Source organism: Homalodisca vitripennis, unplaced genomic scaffold (genome assembly GCF_021130785.1).
Source record: "Homalodisca vitripennis isolate AUS2020 unplaced genomic scaffold, UT_GWSS_2.1 ScUCBcl_6497;HRSCAF=13732, whole genome shotgun sequence".
NCBI lineage: Eukaryota > Metazoa > Arthropoda > Insecta > Hemiptera > Cicadellidae > Homalodisca > Homalodisca vitripennis.
In genome coordinates, this window is record NW_025782616.1 from 14038 (window position 1) to 16501 (window position 2464).

The 2464-nt window shown below is 38.8% G+C and overlaps 1 protein-coding gene across 1 annotated transcript; it reads right to left on the reverse strand.

The window, feature by feature from the left end:
• Window positions 1-376: 376 nt before the first annotated feature.
• On the reverse strand, window positions 377-1164 carry LOC124373839 (ankyrin repeat domain-containing protein 1-like; the record flags this gene model as incomplete). Its single annotated transcript, XM_046832164.1, has 3 exons — window positions 1039-1164; window positions 796-954; window positions 377-547 (listed from the first exon to the last, which is right to left on the reverse strand). Coding segments are annotated over exons 1-3 (456 nt in total), but the record flags the coding sequence as incomplete, so codon positions are not given.
• Between the last annotated feature and the right edge of the window lie 1300 nt (window positions 1165-2464).

Below are 2464 nucleotides of genomic sequence, written 5' to 3' on the forward strand. Positions count from 1 at the left end.
TATATATATATATATATATATATATATATATATATAAATGCGAATGTTTGTTTGTATGTTCCGTTATAACTCTGGAACCAATGCACGAAACATCGTGAAATTTTGTACAGTGATTCTCCACGTTCCTGGAAGTAACATAGGCATACTTTTATACACTGTTACACACTTTATACACTGTTGTATACTTTAAACACTGTATGGGCTGAACATCCACTGTGGAATGTTTTATTTCTATTTTATTTATGTTTTACCTTCGGTACGGCAGACTGCGCTACGACACGTAATGCAAAGTGACTGGATCTTGGACATTTAAGTTTTACCCAATCAAGTAACAGGTGGTAAATACGCCTATTACGGTGATGACTACCGTAGATACCCTTTTATGTGCGACTGCTAACGGTATATATCCATCTACATTCTTAATTTTAAAACCAGCACCTTCCTCTAGTAGCAATTTGATCATTTTAAAACGTGGATAAGGAATTCCAAGAGCGATATGAAGTGGAGTGTTTCCATTAACATCCTTTGCATTCAAATCTGCATGTTTCTTCAGCAACAACCCAACAATTTCAACACGATTCCATAGCACTGCCAAAAATGCAGTGGTGTCTTCCATTCCTTATCTCTAATATCTATTGTAGCTCCAGCAGTTATAAGGCGTGCAACCATTTTAAAAAGACCGCGTTCCACTGGATGGCTCGGAGGTGTGATACCCATGTTGTCTGCGAGATCCATACAAGTATTTGGCTTTGTATAGAACGCAAGCCTTAAAGCATTGCTACTAGAACAACAAACGTGCAGAGGAGTCCTTTCAAAACAATTCTGCACATTCACATCAACCAGTTTCTTCAGTAAAACTTCAACAATTTTGACACAATTATGATTCACTGCGGTGTTCAGCAATGAATTTCCTCCGTTTTCTCTGAAATTGATATTAGCTCCTGCTCGGATAAGGCGTTCAATTTAATCAATGTCGTTACTTAAACAAAATACATACAATTGAGTATGACCAGTTATATTCCGCATGTTCACATTCACCTCTTTTTCCAGATACAACTCAACAATTTCAAAAAGACCGTGATCCACTGCAGCGTGCAAAGGTGTGACACCCATGTTGTCTGCGAGATCTATATTGGCGCCTGCCTTTATAAGGAGCTCACCCATTACAATATTATTGTGAAAACAACCAAGGTGCAGGGGATTACTTCCATCATAACTGTGCACATTTACATCAACATGTTTCTTCAACAAAACTTCAAAAATTTTGACACAATTATGTTCCACTGCGATGTGCAGCAAATGAATTACCCATGTTGTCCCTTAGATAGATATTGGCTCCAGCACGGATAATACATTCAAATAAATCAATTTTGTTGTTATGAAAACAACATAAATGCAATGGAGGATTACCGTACTTATTCTGTATATTACAATCCAACTGGTTGCTCAGCAACAAACCCACAATTTTTTTCGAACCATGTAACACTGCGTAATGCAATGGTGTTTTATACCCAGCAGAGATCACTTCTGACTGGTTTATACCTACCAGTTAACCCACGACTAGGCACAGCAAAAACCGATGTGCCACTTCAATCTGGGCAACCTTATGGATGTCCAGTAGCGGCACATCACTAACCGCAAATGTTGAGATTCCGGGGTTCATGGGCAATCCGATAAATTTAGTCTACTGTGGAAGATGACTGTTGGAGTTGGTGGGGTTTGTTCTCTTACCTCAGAGGTTCTTGTTAACCTCAAGAAGGGTGTGCCACCCCCTGCCTACTTTGACTGGAGAGGCTGGTTCAGAGCTGGCCTCCTCTTCTTCCGGGATGACTTTGAGATGTAGTGCCCTAATTCTTCCTCATGGATCTCGATAGGAGGCGGCACCTACTCCATAACCTTACCCATCCTGAATATCCTGTCACTCCGGAAGCAGCGCAAAGGTTCTTACAGGACAAAGTGCAATTTATAAGCTTCTTGTCCTAAGAGAACAAAAAAAAATTGTGTTTTACCGCTCTTGTTTCTCAGGTTACCTCTTATCTGCACAATTATATAAGAATATTTGACAAGCAACAATTCAACCATTGCAACGGATCGTATTTTTACTGCAATGTGCAAGGTTGTATTACCATGCTGTCTCTAAGAAACACATTGACTCCTTCGTTTATAAGGTACTCTGCCGTTTTGATATTATTATGACCACAAGCATTATGAAGGGGTATGTTCCCTAATTCATCTCTAGTGTTCAGTTCAGTTCCTTTTGCCGTGAACATTCCTCCATAAATGTGTTATTAAAGGCCATGTAAACATCGAGAAAAACACATAATGGGGGAGCTGTAATACTTTATATTCAATTATCAATTTCTCTGCTACTGCGTCGTGACATTATGGTGTGATTTCTCAAAATAACAACACAAAGAATAGTTATTTTTTATTTCCAAAACACTATGAAGATCAGAAAATGTAG